Source organism: Rhipicephalus microplus, chromosome 1, assembly GCF_043290135.1.
Source record: "Rhipicephalus microplus isolate Deutch F79 chromosome 1, USDA_Rmic, whole genome shotgun sequence".
In the NCBI taxonomy this organism is placed as follows: Eukaryota; Metazoa; Arthropoda; class Arachnida; order Ixodida; family Ixodidae; genus Rhipicephalus; species Rhipicephalus microplus.
The window spans coordinates 198,565,398-198,589,077 of record NC_134700.1 but is presented as its reverse complement, the minus strand read 5'-3'; the positions used below and the strand labels follow the sequence as shown (position 1 = coordinate 198,589,077).

The following is a 23,680-nucleotide window of genomic DNA, read 5'->3' as shown; positions in this document are numbered from 1 at the left end:
ATCCATGCGTCCGTCTGTGTGACCGTCCATGCGTCTGTTCGTGCGCCCGTCCCTGCGTTCGTTCATGCATCCGCCCCTGCGTCCGTTCATGCGTCCATCCATGCATCTGTCTGTGTGTCCATTCGTCCATCTATTCAACACTCCAAGTCCCACCATCTCGCATCTTTTTATCATATATTCCCCATATAGAAGCACCGCCATTCAGTAGACATTCCAGGGACTAAACGAGAGGTGGCGCACGCACACTTTCTTACGGCTTGCGCTTCGGGTCTACTTCCCACCTTCAACCACCTTGAGTTCATGGTATATACTAGTTCACTGTATTCATGGCACTGCGGCCCAATGCTCGCTAAACCTTTCTAAAACCAAGGAGGTTACGCCCAGCGAGTATAACGTAGCAACCTTTTCCTGTCAGATAGTGCTCAATGTACATGCCAGTGGCTGCTAATGTGAAATGAGAGACAGGAGGATTCAGCTTTTAATTTCTTACGGATTGCGCTTCGTATCTGCTTCCCCCCATTAACCACCTCGAATTCATTGATGGTATATACTAGTTCATTGTATTCATGGCCCTGCGGCTCAACGCTTGCTAAACCTTTCTAAAACTAAGGAGGTTACACCCAGCGAGTATAATGTAGCAAACCTTTCTTGTCCGATAGTGCTCAATGTACATGCCAATGGCTGCTAATGGGGATCGCAGCGTGCGCGTTGACTAAAAGCCGAATGCTCCTGACTCTCATTCCCCATTAGCAGCCATTGGCATGTACATTGAGCACTATTTTTTATTGTTAAACAACGCACAGAAGAAATCTCTCACCGGCACCATCTTGGAGATCAAATGTTATACCTATTTCGGGTATGTGCCACTGGTGGTTACGTACTACGAGAAACGCCCAAGCCACGCCATAAGGAGCTTCGCCCCTAAAATTACCTTGGGCTAGTTCACGGAGTCTGAGGTGGACAGCGCTGTGCCTAATGCAATGCGACAGGAAGTTCTGTAGATGAGCCGCGGTGTGTTTGCGCGTCTCCGTGCTGTTTGACATGGAGCGTTTCGCATTCTCCACAAGGTTGGTACCTATACGAGCGCGTCAAGTTGTATACAAGGCTGCCCTGCGGATTCGAGTGAAAGTTGCCGCTCTACATTCTCACAATCCGGTAAAAGGTCACACTTTCTAACCTGTAGCTTTTAAGATTGGCTGCTGACCGGAGAAAGATCAGTCAAGCAAAACTGTAATTCAAAAGGATTCAGAGTTGGGCGAGTTGGTGGAAGTTGCTTGAAATGCGAATTCCTAACAACGTGCTGTTAATTTTGTGTCTGCTGAGGACGTATAAAAGTAGTAAAGGAAACCACAAAGGCAGTGTTTTATGCGCCGGAATTCCACACTTTTTTCTATTTTCTTTCTTAGACACGTATTTGTTCTTGTTCACAGGAAAAGAATTTGGATCTCAAGAGGACGCCCCTCCTCAAGGCTTTGCACCCTTCAATGCACACTCCAAATCACACCACCAGTCACCGGAACCAAGGTGTGAACCTGCGAAACGCACTGCATTTCCAGGTCTATAATCGGTCTAAACTTGGCAAAATAATAGAAATCATATTTGACGAATGCAACCGAGAATATAATAGCTCAATACCAATGCAGAATTTTATTATATACAGACGAAGAGAAAAAGGGACTTCGCGATTATATAGAAGTACGAAAATGCTTGGGAATAATTAAAACTAATAAAATATTTAGAGATTACTACAAGACAGTAAGTGAATTTTAACACTTTTTTTCTACTGTTTTTATCCCTACCGTATTCTGAAAGTTCACGGATATAGTCATGGTTGCGGAGTCTTCGTTATGACAAAGATCTCTTTCTGTACTCAGTCTAAGGCATTCGTAATGTGAACGCTTGTGCTAGACTTGGACAGCGTTGTGTGGTGGAGGATAAATTCTCGTGTTCAAGTAATAGTGTTTAATTATTGCATTGAACGTCAATAGCGTCACCCGGAATCATCCCCAATAAATTTCAAAACATGAAAGTCGACAAAGAAAAAGCGAAGAACAACTTACGTAGCACAACATTTTGTTAACGTTAAAAAAATCACAGCATATCCATGGGGTAAATGATGATGAGTGGGGCGGAGCGTTTGTTCGTCAGTCCTTGAATCCATTTGTCCATCCGTGCATGCTTACGTCTGTCCGTTAATTCTTACTTCCATTCGTCCATCCGTCCACCCATGCGTCCATTCAAGCGTCCGTTCATTCGTCCATTCCCACTGAAACGTTCCGTATGCGAGTCCAATAATTCCATAAGTTTTCATAAAGAATGCATATGTTTCCCATATATTTTCCACATATTTCCGTAAAATTCTTACGAAAACATACGGAATTATTGGACATCGCATACGGAAAGTTTCAGTAGGGATGCGTGTGTTCGTTTCTCTGTCCATCCGATAAATACACGGACAAAGGCACGGACGCATGGATGGACGCATGGATGGACGCACGGACGAATGGACAACACGGACGGACAGAGCTACGGATAGACGGAAGCATTAATGGACGCATGGACGGACGGATGGACGAAAGCACGGACGGATGAGTGGACGGGCGAACGGATGAACGGACAGGGAAACGAACGGATGGTTCGACACATGGATGGACAGATGGACGCTTCGCCCCGCTCATCAGAATTCGATCCGTCGACATGCTGGGAAAACCACTAACGCCATCTTGATATATTATTCCCAAGGACATATACATGCTACGCCATCTATTGAGCAAGTCATAATCTAGAGATGGGTACATACTACGTACGGAAGAGAGGACGACCTTTGAGGAGCTTCGCCCCTAATATCGTTCTTACACGGAGGATCTTCTCTCTTTGCAGTGCGCTAATAAGCGGAAGAAAGCGATCTTACAGCATTGATATCCGTAACAAACTAACGGCAGGCGTCACTAGAATGAACGCGGACTCGTGTACTTTAACGTAGCAAAACATATAGCTATAAACACCACACAAAACATAGCTTCAGTACCGGAACAACTAATATACGCTAGCGAGGCTAATCTTCCGCCATAGACACAATAAACTAATGAGCATTGTCGAGACCTGTGTGCGTAATTAAGGCTGCTGGAGAGAGGCCGTTATTCATTAAGTTTTTTTCTTGGGTCCTAGTGTGCGCAGCTAGAAAGCCAATTTAAGCACGACCGTAAGCTATTAGCCTCGAGTACACGTGCGCTGAGAAACACGATCGTTCGAAGGCATCAGTCCAAGTCCGATGAGGGCACACGCTTCACCGACGAGAGGCAAGGAGTGAATTAGAAAGGACGGCGTCGGCATTCTTCGGGCCAAGAAGTTTCGGATCTAGATAAATATGCAGCGAGGCAGATAATTGTGTAAAACATGTTTCTAAGGGCTATTCAACAGAAATGGAGTATTGTAAGTCTGCCTTCCTCGTGAACTATCGGTTAGGAAAAAAAAACGGCGTTTGGAGTCTCATGCACTTTGTGTGGGTTTGCTGTGTCACCAGATATATTAGTCGCAGCTTCATCACAGCTAATGAAGACATGATGATGATGACGATTCTCAATATAATGGCACGTTCCGTTAGTTTGCATTACGAGAAAAATATTAGAAGCCAAGCCGCCGATGCCGCTTGAGCCCAAGGGCTCTTAGCTGCTATCTAGGGGACAGGATATAATTCCTCTAAAGCTTGCCGCTTCCATAAAGCTGTTTCTCTCTCTCTCCTGTTTTTATGTATCCCTTAAACTACACAAGAAGGCAACTATAGAAAATTAAACTCGTTTATTATCACCACTGCATTTAAACAGACCACGATTCTAATAACGTCTTGGTAGGGCGAACATTGATATGTGGGATTTGACGTCCCTAAACCGCCATATGATTATGAGAGACGCCAAAGTGGAGGGCTCCGGAAATTTTGACCGCCTGGTGTTCTTTATCGTGTACCCAAATCTGAGCACATGGGCCTACAACATTTCTGCCTCCATCGGAAATGCAGCCACCGCAGCAGGGATTCGATCCCGCGACCTGCGGGTCAGCAGGCGAGTACCTTAGCCACTAGACCACCACGGCGGGGTGGTAGGGCGAACATTGAAAATAAAAAAAAATAAGTAGATTATTATAATAGATGAAATAAATATAAAAATCAACTTGTTTTATATTCGAGGTTTTGGCCTAGTAATATCTTGACTGGAAAACGCCAATTTGTTGAAGGTTTTGTTGTAATCACTTTGTTTGTAGTTTTTTTTTAAACTTTTCTACATTTCTATTGCTGCCTGACTTATGGCGAAACAACCGTAGTGAGTTGAGTCAGAGCACGACACCGACCAGTAATGGGGAGAACCGAACCACAAGGAACCCACCAACCAACTTAGCCAATCTAACTGGTGTCTGTAAGCCACACAGCAGCATTCATGAAACGTTCCCAGCGTCACTTCAAGGAGTATTTTCATATAGCCTATACAGGTTTGTGGTGCACTGGTATTTTGGTGTGATTTTTATTAAGGGCGATGCTTGTCCTTTAGAGGGTGCCGAAGCCGTGATGACGATGATGATCACGGACAACGACTGGCAGCATATTACGTCTCGATAAGCTCTATACGACACAGAGTATTACTGGAAACAACCAACAACAACACCAGAGAAGCGTGTACACACCTTGTTTTTGCCAACATCAGGCTAGATCACACACCACAAATCAGTATTAATGAAGGCAGGACGAAATTCACGACTCAACATGACATACCCTTTATGACCGATAAGCCTTGTATCTAACTGTTAACCGCTTTGTCACTCATTTACATACGTGAGTGGTCAATGTCCTGGGTGAATCGCGGTAACACCGAACGATCTCATTGCTTAGCCCGCTCATCATCGTTCACTTCGTGGATACGCCAATTCTTTTTAAGCCTGTTTAACGTCAACTCGACAATTTTTGCCTTGCGCAGCTTCATCGTCGGAGACTGGGGATCCTGCAGCGTCACATGCGGCGATGGCGTCCAGAAGCGATCTGTGGAGTGCAAGATCTTTCTCGAGTTCTCCCGCACGATGGCGAAGTTGCCCGACAAGGAGTGCACTGGTGGGTGAAACTAAAGTTTAATAAAACCATCTTTTGGGCTATAGTGGTACTGCACATTTCAATTTTCAAAGCAAACAAAAATGAATGCGATGTAAAAGAAGACACCCAGGCTGTGTCCCCATGTATTCTCTGGCACTCACTTGTTTATTTACTCTAAAACAGTGGCGTAGGCAGGAGTGACACAGTGGGCCCATTCCCCCCCCCCCCATTCTCTGATTGTTTTTTCACCACGCATACATAGCGCAAATGACTATTCACCTGTCCAGCCCACACTTCAGAACAAAAAAGTGCCACCTCCCACTGAAAAAAGATATTTTTGTATACAACCCTGCTCTAAAATACGGAGGCGTAATCACTCATACGGATTTCGCGACAGCCGCTTCTCTTTGCGAAAAATATAAGGTGAAGCGAGGGGATCGCTACCTGGAGGAACAGACGCCGCTTGAAGATATGATGGTGTGGTTCTCACTTATACTCGACGTTCGTGTTTTGTGCAGTTCACCATGCAGACATAACGACCAGCTCAGGCTCCGATCGCAACACCCTTTCATTATTCGAGGAGGTCGCGTTGCAGCTTTTCTTCGACCCGCAATGCAAAATGAGAAAGTTGATTGCATTACATACATACATACATACATACATACATACATACATACATACATACATACATACATACATACATACATACATGTGCATGCATGCATGCATGCATACATACATACATACATACATACATACATACATACATACATACATACATACATACATACATACATACATACATACATACATACATACATACATACATACATACATACATACATACATACATACATATATGCATGCATGCATACGTACGTACGCACACATTCGTACGATACGTGATCCCCTAGCCACCGCACGCTTCGACTATAGCTATTGAAGGAGAGTAAGAACAATGGCAGGAGGCAAGGACGTTAACTAGATCTTAAAACGTGCGAAAAACGATAGAGTACCTGATGGGTGTCGAATACCAACATTGGAACGTGCCTCACCGCGAGATAAAAAAAAAAGGGGGGGAGCAGACATGTGTGAACATAATCCTCGTGTGGCGCAGGCATCCGTCCAGCAGAGATGCAGCGCTGCACGATGCGTCCCTGTGCCCTGGACCAAAATCGTGGCGAGTCCGAAGAGGACGAGGAGGCCGACGAAGAAGGGGACGGAGCCGATGGCGGCGGCATCGAAACCAAGCCGGAAGCGCCCTACTCGTGGCGCTCGGCGGGGTACACGCCGTGCTCTGCCTCCTGTTTGGGAGGTAAGCGCAGATACGACATCGTCTTTCCAATTGAATTTTAATCTCGGGCGAATTATAACACCCGTACGGATCTGACATCCTCAGACCACGATATGACTATGAGAGGCGCCGTAGTATGAGAGGCGCCGAAGCTGGGGTCCGTTCACGTGCGCCTAAAGTGCACTGGTCTCCAGCATTTCGGCTTACTCACAATGCGGCCGGTGCGGTCCCACTACATTGAGAGCAGCAGTCGAGTATCATAACCGCTGGGCCACCGTGGCGAGTTAATATGAGAACGAAGGTGACTTTATGCGTACTACGCGTAGACATGTCTGCATTAGATTATCACGGTCGTCCTAAAGTGGATACTTAAAGGCACCTCAACGTAAGGCGTGGGTTATATCGATAATCTTTTGGAACTAATGTTAACCATCCAATGCTAATCCTATATTTTTGATTGATGTAAACATAAAAACGAAGCACCATGCGAAGCCCGATAAGAATTGTCGATATAAAAATGTTTTATGTTGGAAACGATGTCCATGCCAATGCATGAATTTATGTTAGTCTAACTTTCAGGCATCCCAAATGTCACAGCTATCAATGACTGCAATTAGCTAAAAGAAGATTTTTTTCTTTAAACCCAATGACGGGGTAAATGAATCATCTTTTACGTGTTTTTGTTTCTGATCTTTATGCTCAGGTAGAACTAAGTACAAAAGTAAAATTTGTATAATTGTCCTGAAGGAAACTCTTTGGCGACTTAAGTTTCCCGCCTATGTACAATGAGTTCAATTTTCCATAATAATGGCCACCGTGATGTACGACTGCTCGATTCTGATGATGTTCTGTTCCGTGCTACGAGCACGGCCTGAGAGGCGTCAGTCCCGATCGGCTTTTTGTGAATGGTGGAATTACAATGTATGAACAAAACCAAGCAAACAGATTATTTACTATCAACCTATTTTACATCATGTCTTTAGCTGCATGCTTCGTGTAACTTTTCGTGGCACTTCTTTCTCTGAATTCAGAGGCCATGGACCTTGTTACAACGTTCAGCCTTAATATGGTATCGCCCATTTTCTATCATGCCTGAGAGATATGTTTGTTGCCTGGTTTGCATGGTTATGAGTTTCAACACTTGTTTCGGCGCAGGGATTCGAGAGTCCTTGGTAGAATGCGTTCGCAACGCGGATGGCCAACCGGTGAGCTACGTCCTGTGTGACATAAAAGAAAAACCGGAGACCATCACAGAGACGTGTAACAACATGCCGTGCCCTCCAAGGTATGTTCTCTCCTTCCAACTTATCCTAACCAACAACTCATTCTCAAAGAGTTAGGTATCCCGATAGGTCAGCAACCAACCTGCCACCGCTCTGTGAAATGACTCATGAAAGGCTAACTTGACATCGTCTGCTCGCTTGCTTCGCTGGCACTGCTTGCTGCTTCATTTCACAGACCTCCGCAGAAACTGACAATGGCTTGCCGCCATCTATCTCGTTTCTAGTGCACATTACACGGCAAAAAAAAAAATCTTAATGAACTACCTAGAGGCACTTTATGTGCGTTTGTGCATTTCCATAATCAGTTGCGCGGTTCCGGGTAACGTTAAAACAACCTGATCTTGGAAAAACAATATGTATTTTATTGTGGCAACAATGGTAACGTGGCCTCCAGAGTAGCCGTTCAAGAGGTAGCCATATCTCGCATTCTTCCTCATTTTCGTTGCAAAAGACGAAGCTACGCGATAGTTTCATCCAGAAGACAAATGAAGTTCACCTTTGAGCGGCACTTCGTGCCAAGAGGAGACAAAATCTGGACTTCGTCAGCTATCACGAGAGTGACGAGAGCGTAGTGCTGGTCTCAAGTCAATAACATTTTTTTTCTCTTCTCCTCCTCACTTGAAAAAGAGAAAAAAAACAGTTTAACAATTAAGACGCACATGTGGCGTGTACACATGGTCTCCCTATCTGCTAAGCTTATAGGGTAACTGAGGTACTAATAAAATATGTGAATTTTGTGTTGTGCCATTAGTAGGCGTCTAAGAGCGCACCAATTTCAATACGTAGCCCTCTTCATCCCTTTCCAGCAAGATACCCCGTTTCCCCACGAAGGAATTAGTCGCCACTTCATAGCTGTACAGCCGCTTTCAAGTGTGAAATGTTAGTATTAAATAGCGGCAACAACGATGACGAATGCGACGGCGTTCACTACCTTGGCAACAGGTGGAACATGTCCGACTTCACGCCTTGCACCAAGCCCTGCGGCGGTGGTTCGCAGTGGCGCAGCGTGCAGTGCGTGCACGAAGTCACCAGAGGCGTGGGGAACACACTCGTCGTCCACGACAGCCACTGCCCGGATCCCAGGCCTCTGGAACGACGAATGTGCAACCTGGTCGACTGCGTGGCTCGATGGAAGCCGGACAAGTGGACCAAGGTATCATTCCTCGCTGCTAGGGATGAAACTCTCAATGTGGGCTTGTTGTTACACAATAATGAATGATAGCGCACGCTATACAAAGGCGGAAGAAAGGCAAACGGTTCTCTTTTGTGTGCAGTCTGTCTTATTTCCTTGTTTTTAGTGTGCGTTTAAATAAAGTATGCGCAATGCGCACAGACTATAGGTGGCGCGCCCTGCAATTGAAGATGGCTGTAGGTGGATGGTCAACCCGTGAACTTGCGTAGGTAAAGATAGCACGCACGGACGTACGCCCCATGCCGCTTTCGCCGGATGAACTCTTATTCTTCAAATAAACATATATCGGACCACAGTACTTTCCCAAACGATAGGGAGTGCTAATTGTTCGCTGCCACCTTTTTTTTTTTGCCGTAGTGTGAAGGGTGGGGGCGTCCTCTGATTGACCGCGCGTCAGCGATGTCTTGCGTAATCCTGTGCGGGCTACAGAGAAGTGCGCGAGCTAAAATTGACGTATGAACTAAACGGCATTCCGAGGTAACTATAGTACGGAGCCTGCGTGACGGATTTTCCACAGTAGTAGGCAGCTACGGAGCAGCGCCCAATCGTGCCTGCACTGCACCGAATGTTTAACGTGGCGATGGTTTGCAAACACATCACGCTGTAGTTATTACCTGAGCTGTCAGCAACATGGAGTTGCTTCTTCAAAGAAACGTGAGCATTTAACTTCCCATTAAGTAGCGCTTCTGTCATAATCACGCTCAGACTCTAAGCGTGTGCAATGCACTGCACTCCATTGCTGCAGTTTCCATCAGCGCGATCTAAACGAGAATATCGAAAATAATACGCACGTATGCTTTTCGAAACATCGAAGTTGCTGAAATTCCTCAGAACATTGTTCGCAAGGTATACTTGTGAAGTACAGGGAAAGCAGAGAGGCGTAGATTGTAGTCGTAACTGCATGTTTGATCGCTCTAAAAACCATTTCGCTTCGCTGCTCGAGCTCGAGCGTGTTGGCGTCATGCGGCGTTCCTTAATATACCCACTGTAATTGGGCTGCATGCAATGCATAAGAAAAAATATGCTTTTATTTTGACCTAGGTGAAGGTAATTATACATTAAATACGATCAAAGTGACTCACGAGCGTGGAAAAAACAGTAACGCACGAAGAGACGTGAAGGGCAGTTTACTATTCGTGGGTTCACAGCTAATCGTTCGTCGCCGCTGTCACTCTCAGTGCGTTGACAACCTTCCACGTCCAGAAAAAAATCGTCGTCGTCATGATGTTTTCTTTCAACATCACTGCTGAAAGTAATCTGAGGGATTCCCTACGCCGAACGACCGCGACCACACCAGCACCGTGCCAATTCTTTAATTATGTCATAATGGGGTCTTCCACATTACGCCGGTCCGGCCTTCGACCATGTGTGCAAAGCTTCGTCCACGCCACTTCTGTTTGATTTTTCTGTCAGGAAACACTGAAAACGTTAATGAACAGACTCAAGATACCAAATGACGATGCCTCCAATTAGTTACACGTGTGTTTAGAAAAAAGTTGATAACAATTTAATGCACGGGGTCCTATGGGAGAGCATAAAGCCAATAACGACGTCCCGTGGACCTCGCACTTGATGATGCCAGGTTAATCCTAGGCGAAACTTAACATCATCGTTTATGCTTATGTGCAGCGACATCCACAAGTAAAAAGAAATCCCTCCGTAATTCTCTTAGTGTTACAAAAGTTACAAAAGTTATCGAGAAAAGCGAGTGTTACAAAAGTTATCGAGAAATTAAGCAAATATTTATTTTCTACGCCATGATAAGAGGTAATCAACTCTTCAATGCACCTTTCCTAAATCCTTATTTTTTGTTTCAAGTTACGCTTGTTCGAGCCACCGAAAATATAATCAGGAATCCTTACTCCGCGTCGAACGTACTCGTAAAAATTAACCACTACTTGTAGCATTAGTGGTGCTATGCTTGTGTGGAGCCAACATTTTAGGTTATTAAAAATCTGGTTAAGTAATCGACGTGTAGTAGGCTCGCACTCTCACGTTGGTGAATCAGCGTTGTGCTGTGCATTCGCCTTCTCACATGGGTAGCAAGCTTGACAAAGTTCGCTTATTCTCTCTGTCATTTTCTCAATCTATATCTCTGTCTGTATCTACTGACACTAAGTGCTGCGACCGTTCACACAGTGTTCCAAGAGTTGCGATGGCGGAGTGAAGACTCGCAAGATTCGCTGCCAGAGGGAGCTGGCGTACGGCAGCGTTGCCGAACTGCCACCCTCCAAGTGCGCATCGAGGCGCAAGCCCCGTGCCGTCAAACCCTGCAACTCCAAGCCCTGTCGTGGAGTCAAAGGTTCCGTTCAGGGAGGACCCGAGAGGAAGGTGGGCGTTTGTGTATACGAACACGCCGGTTTGGCTACCTATTGTTGCCTTTGTGTTTGAAACTGTAGTTTTACATAAAGAAAATGTCAGATATTTCTCGCTGTGAGAATGTGTTTGATAGTGAATTACTCCCACTTTATTGCATCATGGGGCCAATCCTCAAAGTGTGAGTTAAGCTTAAAGATAGGCGTCGATATCGCATCAATAAATCACGCACCAGAGCTTCCACTGATACCTTACAATCTTATATCGATACCGGTAGCGCCACGGGGAAATTTGTACTACCGTAAAATAGTAGTACCAGCGATACCAGTACAAGACCATCCTCAGAAAGCACTGGTAAGGTGGGAAAAAGGCCCCGCCACGGTGACCTAGTGGCTAAGGTACTCGGCTGCTGACCCGTAGGTCGCGGGATCAAATCCCGGCTTCAGCGGCTGCATTTTCGATGGAGGCGACAATGCTGTAGACCCGTGTGCTCAGATTTGGGTGCACGTTAAAGAACCCCAGGTGGTCGAAATTTCCGGAGCCCTCCATTACGGCATCTCTAATAATCATATGGGGGTTTCGGGACGTTAAACTGCACATGCCAATCAATCAGTCAATGTGGGAAAGAGAAGAAAAGAGCGGGAGGGTATGAATGAGGTCAAAAAGGGCATCGCGACGGTGCGTTAACACTACAGATTTCTGGCTGAAGAAAAAGGAAGCTTTTTTGTGGTCTTCACCCGTGACAGCCCGCATTTTTAGACACTGGTACTTGGATACTGGGCCCTTCGTCGAAGACGACGCGGGTGTTTGGACACTGTGGGCCCCGTAGAAAAAGTAGGGCTTTGTATGCTACTATCTCTCTTCCAAATGGCGCGAAAAATTGCCGTTTATTCTATTAGGTTTGAATCACGTCTCTTCAGCAATTTTCTAAATCTTCTATCGTAATTGGTCCGTTACTGGTAACAGGTATCCCTGACTGCTGAAGGAGCAGCGTCCGTGTATAGGGGAACGACGCTCAAGATGCGTTGTCCAGGTGTCGTCGTCAATGCTACTACCGATGTCAGGCAAGTACCTAACTTTACAGGCTTATAAAGACAGTTTTTCTCGAAATATCCAGTTTTTTCGCAAAGTATTGTATGTTAGCTCTAAACGTCGCATGTAGAGGGGCTGTCAAATGTTCCCAAGCCCCGCTTCCATAGGAATACGTGGGATAGTGGCCCAGAAACTTTTGACCCCCTCCGTACATATCTAACAGTGCGTGAGTTGCCAAGTGTAGCTCTGTTTTGTAATTTTCTTAAGCTGTACCAGCTAGCCTCAATAAACACGCTGTCTTCTTGTTTCGTTCCTTCACCTCACGCCTTGCGCAGCCGAGTGAAGTGGCTGAAGGACGGCGCGCCCGTGAAGGCATCCTCGCGTCGCATCGCCGTCTCGAGAAAGGGGGCGCTGCGGATCCGCAAGATGGACTTCGATGACTCGGGCGTCTACGTCTGCTCGACGGGGGCCTCGACGGGGCAACTCATACTCTCCGTCAAGCCGCTCGCCTCGGAGTCTCCGGCCAAAGGTACTTGCATGTCGGTAACGAATATGCACACCCAAAATGTCTTCAACGTTGTATAGCAGGCGCTGCAAGGACACACCAGCGCACACACAGTGCGTGCTTCAAGAGCTTATTGAAAGCACTCATCATCATCATCATCATCATCATCATCCTAACTACTACTGTATGAGGCCTTTCCCTTATTACTCCAAGTATAGCCCTGTCTTGTGCTTGCTACGACCATGTTATCTCTTCCTTCCTTCTTAATCTCATCTTCCCCCTTAATTTCCAGCCTACCCCTCATGAGCTTGCCTTCTATTGGAATCCAGCCTCAAACCTTTAGCTGTCTGGTATTCTCTCTTCTTGCCCGGCTCAGGTCCATCTTTTTAATAATTTAGACTAAGTTTTTCAATATTTTCTCTATAGAAAATGAATCTTCACTTTAAATTACTCTAAGAAGTAGTTCCTTCTTGGCTAGATTACGCATCATAACTCCGGATGTATTCACTGAAATATATGTCTGCAATACAAAAAAAAAAACACTATGGTGGTTACCGCAGTGGCAAACGTTTCCACAAGAGTGATAGCGAGAAACGCTTATCTGCGTCTAATCGTTTTTTTTTTTGAGACACGTGTCTGCTTTCTTGAAATGCACTAAATGATAAAGATTCTTGCAGTGGGAACGTCTAGTTCAACTGTTATGTTGGTCATATACAAGCATAAATTTAAGAAATGAAAAATTTCACGTATGGTGGTGGTGGTGGTGGTGTTGCAGCATGCGGGGTTAGCCTGGCCTGCATGGCTGGCAATTGTTCTGCCTGAGCATCTCCTGAATTTAGAAATCGTCACCCCGCGTCAGACAGCCCAGTATCTCGCAGGAAGACCAACAAAATTCGTTGCACGTTCCTCCTAGTAGTTGCCGCGGGTCCTTCAGAAAAAATGACGTCACCAACTGTCCGGTGCCTATGACAGCCTTTCGCAAGGTGCGGATCATCACTGCTCTTTGCACATCAAACTGTGGGCAAAGCCAAATGAAATGTTCAATATCCCCGATGTCACCGCAGAAGGCACAAAACGGGAAAGCGTATCTCCCAGTCTTGAATGACCAGGCCAGGGTGTATGCGGAGCGGGTTCTTATGCGGTACAACAGCGTCGCTTGTTCACGAGAAAGTTCATGAATTACACATACTTGGTGTGGAAACATGTAGATTGCCTTGAAATGATTGCGTATCACATCTTTGTTAGAAGTGTTACTTTAGTACAACTCTATGCGTAAAATACCTAGGACGGCAGTGGTACAGCATAATGAAGCCTCCAAAGAGCCATTTTTCACATAAACAAAGCCACTTTGTGCACGCTCAGAAAAAATAAGAGGCATAAGTAGTTACGCTATAGGTGCACTGGCTGCTTAAGTTCACTCTAAAGCTTATGACCGTGATAACTTAATACATATTTGTGGACGCCAGGGAGCTGTACAAAAGAATACATACAGTATGAGTGTTTGCCAGCTACGATGTGAGAGAAATCAAGTGGCAAATGAGTGATGGCGATAGTAGAAGTCTGTGCATATTGTGCATCGATGCACTCATAATGCATTTACTGCTTAGCCAGAATCATTATTTTTACTCGCCCATAGTATCTGGTCCGTGACATGAAGAACAATTACAAGCCACACCTTATGTGGAAACGATTGAACACTGTGCTACACGGTGACCCCCAAGAACAATCCACTTTATCAATTAATAGTAACGGCGAAGAATTAACGAATGCACGCTTGGCGAATTCCTTCAACGACTTTTTCACATCACTTGTGAATAGTAAGCACGATCCGAATTGCATTCAATATTTAACAGCACCGATACAGAAAAGCGCATTCTTGTGTCCGACTACTGTGCATGAAATTATAACATCTGTTTTGTCACTAAAAAACAGTATGTGTACGGATGTTCATGACTTCCAAATCAGACCTATAAAATTTGTAATCGATATTATCGCACCAATTCTGGAACATGTTATTAACCTCATGTTTTCTGTTGGCACATTTCCCAAACAACTACAGATGTCAAAGGTAACTGTAATATTCAAGGGTGGTGACATCAATAATTTCTCCAATTACAGGCCAATTTCAATTATTCCAGTCTTTTCTAAATGCATTGAGAAATTGATATATAAACGCATGTCCAGTTTTTCAACGAAGCATAGCATTATTACGCCTTGCCAGTTTGGCTTCCGGAAGGGATGCTCCACTGAGATGGCTCTATTACGCCAAAAGGAGCTTATCTTACAATCTTTCGAAGATCATCTCTGTACACTAGGCATATTCATTGACTACTCAAAAGCATTTGACTCAATTAACCACGATTCCTTGTTTGAGAAACTGCAGCATTATGGCTTTAGAGGCACTTTCTTAAAACTTATAATTTCTTACTTTAAACATCGCCACCAGCAAGTCACTATTAATGGTTTTGTATCCGAATTCAAACCAATTAAGGCTGGTGTACCTCAGGGTAGCATTTTGGGCCCATTGCTCTTTAATTTATATGTGAATGATATAGTAAATATTTGTGCTAATACTAAATTTATCATTTACGCAGATGATACAAGTGCTTTTATTACAGGACGTGACCCTTCAAACCTCATTGAAAAAGGCAACGTCGTCCTAAATAAAATTCACACTTGGAGTATCGCCAACTCTTTGAACCTAAACGCGGCTAAAACGAAAGCTGTTATATTTCGGCCTCAAAACAAAACACTGGGCATCACAAACAGTCTAAAGTTAGGTACATCAACTATAGAATTATCACGCGTTGCTAAAAGCCTGGGAGTCATTTTTGAAGAGCATATGACGTGGACAGATCAAGTGAATGCCACCTTAAATAAACTTTCAAAAACTGTAGGTATATTGTCAAAGTTTCGTTACGTCCTGCCTCAAAACATAAAATTGTTAATTTATAAATCACTATTTTTGTCTAACTTATCTTATTGTCACTTAGTCTGGGGCACGACCACCAAAACCAACGTTCAGAAATTACACAAACTTCAAAAGAAAGCCATTCGTAACATCGTTAGTGCCGCATACGATGCCCACACGGAACCGATTTTCAAGGCTCTGCACTTATTCCCAGTACATGAGCTATATCACACAATTTTAAACAATCGCTATAAGTCGGCTATAAAAAATAACGACACATTTTTCACAGAATTGTCGGCGCTAACTCGCGCTGAACATGTGCGAATTTTGAGGACTCGTGAAGTCTGGAGATTACCAAGACCACGAACCAATTACGCAACACAGATGTTGAAATATCAGCTACCGCTACTACTTAACATATCCGAAAAACATAAGTAACACTTCCGCGTACTCAATTCGCATGTGTATGATGATAAAATGTACCTGTGAATCTCTCTCTCCCCCTTCATTTTGAACGAGTGCATCTCTGTATACTGTACCAGTGCCTTTTTCAGTTCCACTAGCTCGCTTATGTTGTTGCAATGAAGATAACTGTTATGTGCCCGTTTTTGCCTTTGTACGCCACGATTGTACGCCACTCTGTACGCCACGTTTGCCAAGCCCGGGGGTACGGACCCTGTCAAGCCTCATCTATGGCTTTTTGTCCGTACCCACCAAGCTCCACTGAATGTCTTTGAAGCTGAAATAAATCATGATTGATTGAATAAATCAATGTCTTGCGCACTTTTATTATTAGTGAGTGAGCATATTTGCCGAGAAAACAAAGAAATAAATTTTAGTCACGATTTTAATATTACAACAAATAATTAATTAGTAGTACGTTTGTTGAGGTATCTGAAAATGAAACCCTCTCCAGCTCATCAACAGGGTTGCATTAAAGGTAGCGCTTTTGTGTCGCGTGCGTAAATCTCAATTTACAGGTATCGCAATAAAGTAGCATATATGATGCATTGAGCATTACAGGGTAAAAGTGTGGTTTGTAATGCAGTAATGACGTCGTATTTGTCTGCTAGCGTGAACGCTGCTAATAGTTTTGCCAGTGTAGGCGTAATAATATTATGCATGACTATTTAAATAGGTGTGGCTTTCCATTTAAATAGGTGTGGATCAAGAGACGTTCAGTACAAAAGACCTGCGAGGAATTGGCGGGAAACGCCCCAAAGGAGTTGATTTACCCACCTACATTAATGGTGTCGATGACACCAAGAACAAGAAGGGATCCAAGGTAGGTATTTCCTTTATTGCCGTGATGCGTGTAATCTCGCTTGTGCAATGTGCTAGCTGATATATTTGTTTCCGTGCCTGACCATTCATTCCATTTCAAAGTCGAAAAGCGCATTTTCAACTTCGAACACTCAATGCTCGGGTCAGGAACGCCATGTTCTCTCGAAGCGATCGTAGTGTACCGAGAAAAAATGAAGATAGCTATAGAAACCCGAAGCAAATATTTAATGTTACAACTACTAGTGACATAATACCATCTGCACAGGCAAATAGAAGAAAGTAAAGGACAACGCAGAATACGAAATAAGCAAACTTGGAGACCGTCATAGATGCTCGCGTACATGAGCTAATACCCACCATTGTAAGGCCTCATATACACAGTCTTGCCCTCGCCCATGTGTTAACCACCTCAAATACTTCTAACCACCAGTGAGGTACTAACGAGTTTGCTGTGTGCACTCTTCAAGGCAGTGATAGAGAGCAACGACTCTCTCATGGACCTTGGAGTGGGTCACGTGCGGTTGACTCTTGCGCTTACGATAGGGGAGCCCCACTGGGACGATCCCCAGCTGGTTCCTTCCTGTGCCCGCGCATACGCCTCCGTTTGTGAGACGAGACACGCGAACGGCATAGGTTTATGTTTCTAGCAGGAACGAACTCTACTCGCCGGCTGCCCCTGGCGCGGTGAGTCGACCATCGTCGACTCCACAACGCATTACATTTGCATGCTATTGATAATGATTCGGCTGTCAGGCTTGCGATGCGAAGAATGTGCAAAGAAATATAAGTGTCTTTTTGTTGGTTTTGCACTGCGGCGATTTGTGAATTTTTTTCTTTTACTTGAGCGCGAGGAACCTCACAAAGCTTCGTTCGCGCAAGTACTCGCGAGGGGAATTCGGTATACTGATGCAAGAACAATTTATGGGCAGCTAAAGAGCGAACATTTCTTTCTTTTTTTTTTTGGCTGAAATGACTTGGCCCAATGATTTGCAGGTCCGCGAGGGCCAGGCGATCCACGAGGTCAAAGGTACGCTGGAGGACCCAACGGCTCGGTCGGGAGCGGCGAGCCACCATGGCGGCTCCCCCATCCCGAGCATCCAAACGCTGCTCTCTGACTTCCACAAAAGACTCGGTGGAGGAACCAGTAAGCGGGGAAATCGGCTATTAATGTTGCTCTGCCAGGAACAATCCTGCCGTGTGATTATGCCTTACAGTTTGGTACTTAGTGCTCTTTCTATGGGTTCTAAGTATTCTAAAAGCACTGATAAACAGTCACTATTATTTTTCTTTTACCGCTATTGGTAAATGCACGCATTCATATACGAATTAACAAAAATCTAATCATAATTATGTGCCGTGAACAATGCAAAGCAAACAGAAAAAATGGCAAGGTATATTGTGTGTATATTGTCCTTGTGGCTATTACGGCAAACATTGTTCGCACACCTATAGATACTACAGTGACTGCATACCTTTCAAAATAATAATAACTATCTACCTTGCATACGTTTCCCTATATTTCGTCATACGTTGCTCATTCTCACGTCATGAATTGCGAGCGTATAATGGCATGACATCTTTTATAGAAAAGCATCGCACGCATTATTAAAAAAAAAAAACGTATGAATGGCACATCAGACATTTCTTGGTAACTTATTATATGAATACTCCAGGCACACTTTTACCGTTGCCGTCAACGCGATGTTCCGTTTGAAGCCCAAGTACGATAACATCACCCCGCATGTCGTGTTTCTCATATTCGAGTGAAAGTGTACGAGGGCAGCCGACGACCGTAGATTAAGCGAATAGAAAACACACCGGAAGTCTTCCGTAGCGCGGACGTCCAACGCAACGTTACTACGTTGGTCCAGCACTGGAGCGATGTCGCAAGGGTTGGGAGGAGGGGGGGGGGGGGTTCACACGGCTGCTGCAGAAATTACCTACATGGAGGGACGGGATGCGTGCACCCTACGCTGAGAGGGATCAGCAGAAAGCTCAGACCTGCTGGGCTCACACCAATCAGTCTTTTCAAAGTGATAGACAGCACGACCGGCACTTCGTTGTGTTCGCGCATCCCTACGCCGCAGTTTTGTTAACGTACGTCATGTTAGATGATAAAAAGTGTTAGCTGCTAGTGTTGCTCATGTAACAATTTTATTTCTTTCTATAATATTCAATGTTTTTTTTTTTCTGGCGGTGAAAATTAAGTTGCCCAAATGACTAGATTTTCAGATAGCGAGAGACAAGGCTCAATACACATTTTAAGGAGTTATCGAAACGGACTTGATGAAGGTCGCCGTTTTGTTTTGTTCTTTTCATTGTATAGAGTACTGCCAATAATGAACAGTCAAAACCTATGGTGGTATCTTTTATAATTCACTGAGCCATGCGCACTTAATACGTCCGATCCAATGGAGCTCGTTTGTAGACAAATGTAAATACCTATAACGTGAACTGTAACCTTATTGTCACATCATCTCGTTTTACACTATTTGAAACTTGCAGACCAAGTGAAGCCAGAGACCCTCGCATCTGAGGATGACGACGACGCTCTAATGCACAACAGCTACGTCCTTGGCCGAGGCAATGCGGACAGCTTGCTGTTCGAGTGGGAGACGACGCCTTGGTCTCTCTGCTCGCAGACTTGCGGAGGTGGCGGATTGCAGGTAAATTGTGGGCACGTACGGAGACGCTACCTCATCGTTGTTGCTAGAGAGTAGTGACCGTAACGTGAGTAGTAGCTAAATTAAACTTCGGGTATCTTTTTTATATCAACACCTAGCAGTTCGTCCAGCTGGCGCACAATAGATGTACCTCGCTGCGAATACAGTGAGATTTACTAAAAATTGCCCGTCATACCTATTCAGCTACTAACAGCGAACACCCCCAAGTGGCCACAGCAAGCATGCTTTGCCACAATAGGCATAACTTAGCTGTGAAGCATTACAACATTTGTCATTGCGCAGAGATGGGAAGAAATAGAGGAGGTATGTCAATACTGTGCTACAGATGCAGTAATATTGGGTCGAATTACTCCGTATCGATGAAGCAATAACTTTTTGGAATAAAACAGTTATTTGTGTATAAATGAATGTCAAAAAGCTTGGTAGCCGAGCCATGGCTGTATCGTTGGCTAGATATGAACATAATGGGAAAGAAGTTCAGGAAAAGGTAGCAGCTTGAGGAGATGAACAGTCCCTCAACAGCGGAATTCATTAGAGTCAACGTTTAAACAAGTGGTTCTGTCTTGTTCGACGCAGCAACTTCGAGGCAAGATTGCCTGTCGAGTTCCCCCTGTATATATCAACTAGTTGTTAATCAAAATAAGCAAGCAAAGTTATAAGACCAAAAATTCGCACCATCTTTTGAATGGGAACCCTCATGGGATGCGAAGCAGCAGTGTTGTGCATGGCTGGCGTCACGGGTTGAATCGCGCTAACGCGGGTGTTGCGAAGATTCGTTTGAAGCGATGGCTGGCGTAGGTCTTCTCGTTTCTTTAGAGCGACGGCTGGGTTAGGCCTAATCACTTCAGCGGATGTTTCGGTGGGCGAAGCAGCGTCGTCTTCCAGCGTCATCTTCACCGCAGATAAACGAGCCGAAAGAGTTACCACTCGATGTGCGCTCGAGCGTTGCGAGTGGTGGAGAAGGCGCAGCGAGAGAAAGGTGACCCATAAGACATGTTTCAACGCGTACGTTATATAGGCACGCGCCAGGATTATTGCGCGTGAACCGACGAGTCGGCGGTGTAGTGAGCGGCGGTCGCGGTAGTAACATATGTTGTGGGCGAACGGACGAAGCGGCAGCTGCGGCCGCTGCGGCGAGCGTGCGACAGGCAATGGAAAGAATGACGTCAGCGTGCACTGAGAGGGGAGCGTGATGTCAACACGCAGATGCGGCGTTGCATACTTGGAACCGCTCCAACACATGCAGCGAGGGGAGCGCGTTGATGCGCGTTCGTACGGTCGCATGGAGGGACAGCATTACACAGGCTAGTCAAAGAGCTGCTTCGCATCTGAAATATACATATATATCTAGGCTTCAAACTGTCTTGGGAACTTCTCCATCACGCTAAGCCGCTGCAACAAATCCTTCAAAGATTAGTGTGATATCTGTTTGCTGAGGCTAGTATCGTGGATGTGGAATTTCACAATGAGGTATGTTGTCAATGCCGTTACGCCACGCATCATTTTAAATGCTGAGCATTTATTAGTAGCACAATGTCACACTTCGGCGATGGAGGCGCTGTCCGCCCCCCCCCCCCCCCCCCGGATCCTCGCGTTTCGCATCTCGTGCCGGCCTAGGAAGACACCCGCAAATCTGTCGCTCCAGGAGCCATCATAAGATAAGACACCACCGGGCGTTCAGCAAGCAGAGCATGCGCAGGGGAGGGTCAGACCACCCCCCCATATTCCACTTATATAAGTGGTTATATCAGAAGAAAAGAAAAGGAAAGGTGCCGACCCGTAACTGTCTCTCCTTACGAGGACACCTCAACAGGTCAGCAGAGGAATGGGATATGGGGAATAAAAGATATAGGGAGAAGGAAGGAGGGATAAAAAGAATAGAAGGAAAATAGACGGAGAAGAAGCCGCCAGCCAACGAGAGGAAAAAAGAAGGAGATAGGAAAGTGGGGATCCGGTCGAAGCAGTCCAAGGGCGGGGTGCCACAATGCGAGAGCTGCACGGCATCAGGAGACCGCGGAGGGCGAACCAGTCGGCGGGAGCTACGCTGAAGTCGGAGATCGCGAGGGCACAACCGTCCAGCTTGAAATCCTCCGAGCGAATCGTATTCCACTTTCTCGAACGTGGGCGGTGTGTATATAAGCGGTGGTTTGCACGTTCGGAAGGGCGTCTCTACTTGGCTTTCGCTTGATCGACGCTTTGCTTGACTCGAGTAGATGCGATGGAAGCAACAGTACCTTCAACCAGTAGTGGGACACAACCCAACATCGGCGTCCCACCACTCGTTGAAGGCAACACTTCGTCTTCGTTCACTAAATAAGAATAATAAAGGCGAAATAACCATTAAGCATTCCCAAAGCATACCCAATCACGCATCGTTCACGCGATGCCCCACCACTCTGCGACGCATTTACTCGAGTTCCCCTCGTAGCAAGATGTGGACTGCTTTTTTTTTTCCAGACTTATTATGGTTTACGGTGGCAATTGCAGAGGTTTTACGGGCCGAAGCCATGATCTGATTATGAAGCACACCTTATTTGATAACCCCTGAAATTTCGGCACCAAACAGCATGAAATGCTTGAGGACCTCGTACTGCGTATTTAGCACAGTACACGGGTTTCTAGCGTTTTGCCTCAATTGAAATGAGACCGCCCCGACCGAAATCGAACCCGTGAACTTTCAGTCCGGACCCGTGCACGGTGACAAGTTTACCACTGCGATGAACAATATTAGAAATTATCTTGGTATTGTTGTGAATGAAAAGCGGGTACAGAGGCCGCAAATTGGATATCTGTATGTCAGCTGGTTCATACGTTCCGCCACAGGTGCGTGTGGCACAGTGCATGGTCCGCCTGCACAACGTATCAAAGACCGTGGACAACACGCTATGCGTCGATGCTGGCATGGATGCACCGCTGATAATTCAGAGCTGCGGAACAGACAGCTGTCCACGTTGGGTGGCGGGTCTCTGGACGGAGGTGAGTTTCACGATGAAACAGCTACCATGACTAACCACTCAGTGTGTTTTTAATTTGTTTTCTACTGAACACGACAACCTTCGCAGAACCTGGTTTCAGTAAGAGCTGTAGCTAGGTGGTGGCATAAAAGGAGAGCCAAAGCAGGCTTAACGTTGCTAGCATGACATATCTTAGAATATCAATCGCGAGATCGAGCAGAGTCGCCACCTGGCGGCAAATGGCCAAAACGGTGAAGTGTGGATTGCTCCTTGAGTCGTCTGCGAGCCATGTCGTGTTTCTATGTGCACGTACGTCAGGCACGTTCTCAAAGTGTGCTTTGCTCGGTCATGTAAGCGCGAGTGTGACTGTTTTTACGTTTGCCTGAAACGACGTACGTGATCCATTGATGAAAGATTTCTGTTGAACTCTTATATAAGATTTTTATATTTTTACTGGTGCATGAACATGTACGTACACGTGGTAAACGAAGTGTAGCGCAAGGCGTAGTCAGCCACTAAGCTTTCCTGGTTAGACTTATCGACTGTCCCACATTTTTGGTCAACTGAATGAGAGAAAAAAAAATCACATGCCTATAAGGTGCGAACGGTGGTACTGAACTAATCACACAGGTATGCGGGCATTCTACGATCTTTCTTTCTGTCTTGTTTCTACTATCCAGGTGGCAAAGATGTAAATAAGTAGTTCAGTCACGCTACAGCAGTGTGTAGCAGCCGGAACACAAGCTAACCACGTACAAACAACACAGCAAAGGCTTGATTTAGTGCGAAAGCGTGAACAGGGTCACCCACGGCAAGCATCCCTATGAATGACAGAATGCGCTTTACTCGCGGGTGATGGTAACGTTGCATAGGCTTCGTGCACCGTTTCAGTAGAAAAGAGCGTAGACATTACCGGTAAACTGTAGTCAATGCATTTTATTCGCCGACAATCGGCTCACACCATACACAACGAAGCGCTGCTACATATATTTGTACACGCGACGCCAACGGCCTATCCAAACTTGCGCGGGACGGTTCTGCCACCTATAGCCCAATCTCGCCGCGTATAGTGTCGCAAATTGCCCTTTTGTCAAGGTGAAATAATTCAGGACGAAATCCTAAAAGGTTTCATGAAATACGAAAAGTCCCCG

General features: G+C 45.4%; 1 protein-coding gene across 1 annotated transcript in view; it reads left to right on the top strand.

Annotated features, from left to right (window-relative positions):
• Positions 1-23,680, top strand: part of nolo (ADAMTS-like no long nerve cord) — a 285,907-nt gene that overhangs the window by 257,950 nt on the left and 4,277 nt on the right. The window contains exons 9-20 of the mRNA XM_075889771.1: positions 1,431-1,524; positions 4,965-5,095; positions 6,192-6,389; positions 7,524-7,653; positions 8,594-8,804; positions 10,983-11,174; positions 12,126-12,223; positions 12,527-12,720; positions 16,768-16,892; positions 17,885-18,035; positions 19,397-19,557; positions 22,399-22,551. Coding sequence (XP_075745886.1) covers positions 1,431-1,524; positions 4,965-5,095; positions 6,192-6,389; positions 7,524-7,653; positions 8,594-8,804; positions 10,983-11,174; positions 12,126-12,223; positions 12,527-12,720; positions 16,768-16,892; positions 17,885-18,035; positions 19,397-19,557; positions 22,399-22,551 — 1,838 coding nt within the window. The remainder of the gene's footprint in view (positions 1-1,430; positions 1,525-4,964; positions 5,096-6,191; positions 6,390-7,523; positions 7,654-8,593; positions 8,805-10,982; positions 11,175-12,125; positions 12,224-12,526; positions 12,721-16,767; positions 16,893-17,884; positions 18,036-19,396; positions 19,558-22,398; positions 22,552-23,680) is intronic.